The sequence below is a fragment of the Pterocles gutturalis genome, unplaced genomic scaffold (assembly GCF_000699245.1).
Source record: "Pterocles gutturalis isolate BGI_N339 unplaced genomic scaffold, ASM69924v1 scaffold37791, whole genome shotgun sequence".
NCBI classification, from domain to species: Eukaryota; Metazoa; Chordata; class Aves; order Pterocliformes; family Pteroclidae; genus Pterocles; species Pterocles gutturalis.
In genome coordinates, this window is record NW_010106815.1 from 20,572 (window position 1) to 22,463 (window position 1,892).

Genomic DNA, 1,892 nt, shown 5'->3' on the forward strand with positions numbered 1-1,892 from the left:
AAAAAAAAACTCACCACAAAAAAACCCCACCAAGCCAAAAAAAAACCAGCAGAGGCCTGAGCCAGAATAAACTCCCATTTGGATAGAAATGTTTTGTTCAGGCTGGTTTCATCCCCCACACCTTCCGCCAGGCTTGGCGTTTGCCAAGCAGCTTAATTATACTTCAGTGAAAGCCTTTTCTCCCAGTGGCTTTAATTGTAGCCTTGGGTAATTGGTCTTATTTTTACAGAGTGTGGTTGGAAATGCAGATTGTTCCCCTGGCAGGTGTGACTCTCCCTGTCTCCCTCTCTCCCCATTTTAGCCAATTGTCCTGGTTTTCTCCCCAAAACCCCCTGTAGCTCCCAGGGGAGGAGCAGCAGCCCCTCACTGGGGTGCCAGAGTGCTGCTCCCCCCCCTCCCCCCAGCACAGGGTCAGGCACCTGCCTGGCTCTGGGCCCTGACTCAGCTCCCCCTGACTCACCGCCCCATGGCCAGTCATTAGGAGTGGGCACAGCAGGATTCCCCCCCCATTCCCCAACCCTTCAGCTCCCACTGCAGGGGCTGCTCCGCCAGGGAAAGGCTTCCCAGGGATGCCAGCGGGGATTGTGGACGAGTTGTTGCATGATACCTCACCAGCCCCAGATGACACCAGGGAGACAGCAGGTTATCAATTAAGACAGCTTTTATTAGAAAAGTAAAAAAAATTCACCCTGACACGATTGCATAGGAAGTCTTGCACTTGAACATCAAGTGTATGAGTGTAAACTGTAACCAATGAAGCATCCATGCTATGTCACAGCAAGGGGTCCTGCCCTCCAGCACCATATCACCTCACACGCCCCTCTCCCACACCATGCTTTCCGCTGGTGATCAAAGACACAATGCGACTTCGGACCACCCCTCCTGCCCTCCTGGGAGCCCACACAGAGCTGCCCGGGTGCCAGCAGTGGCGTTTTGTCTTTGATCCCAAGCTACAGCCCAGCCATCATCACTCCCACAAACACCCTCACCCAGAAACCCCATTGATTACAATCCTTGTTATAAAAAAACGATGATTAATCAGCCTACAGAAGACCATCTGCCCCCCAGCAGCCCCGCTGCCACATCCGGGAGCGCAGTTGCCACAATCATCTCACAATCATCAACAGCGTGAAGTGACCTTCGCCTGGGTCCTGGTCTGCTCTGCATCAGGGATGCCATGGCACTAGCAGGAACCCTGTGAGGACCTTCTCCTGCCTGAAATACTTCCACCTACAGCCCTACTCCAGCCTAACCCTAAACTACTGCTGCTGCTGGGAGCCACCATGCTCTACCGGCTCTTCCAAAGCACCTGGGTAAGTCACTTCTCCAGCATGGCCCATCAACACTCCTCAATGAGCAGCTGCTCGGAGCTGTACAGCTTCTTCTTGATGACCCTGAAGCCTGTGCTGAGCTTCAGCGGTGTGAAAGCTGGCCCCGAGGTGAAGAGTCCCTGGATCTTGGGCCAGAGGCGGGAGTCCAGCCGCAGCACCAAGGTGAGCTGGAAGGTGGGCACCACACTGGGGTCCACGGCAATGTGTCCCACGTCGTGGCAGGCTTTCCCGTGCTCCACACAGAGGTCGAGGAGGGCCCCACGCAGCCCGCAGGGCTCGCTCCAAGCCAGGCGCAGCAGCTCCGTCCTCACCTGTGCCACGAGCTGGGCTGGCATGAGGAGCCGGGAGCAGCGCTTGGTCCCCATTGGGGCCCTGCCCAGCATGGCCTGCACCACATCCATCAGGCTGGCACACAGCAGCTCATCCTCAGGGTCCTGCAGCAGGTCCAGGTCTGGCAGGGAGACCCCTTCAGTGTACTCAGCATCTGCAGAGGGGACAGGGGGTGGGTCAGCACTGGGGGGTCTAATGGTTGTGGGGAGGAACATCAAACCCAGGGGTTTG

The 1,892-nt window shown here is 56.6% G+C and overlaps 1 protein-coding gene across 1 annotated transcript; it reads right to left on the reverse strand.

The window, feature by feature from the left end:
* Window positions 1–1,339: 1,339 nt before the first annotated feature.
* On the reverse strand, window positions 1,340–1,815 carry DDIT4 (DNA-damage-inducible transcript 4; the record flags this gene model as incomplete). Its single annotated transcript, XM_010087906.1, has 1 exon — window positions 1,340–1,815. A coding segment is annotated over one exon (476 nt), but the record flags the coding sequence as incomplete, so codon positions are not given.
* Window positions 1,816–1,892: the final 77 nt, after the last annotated feature.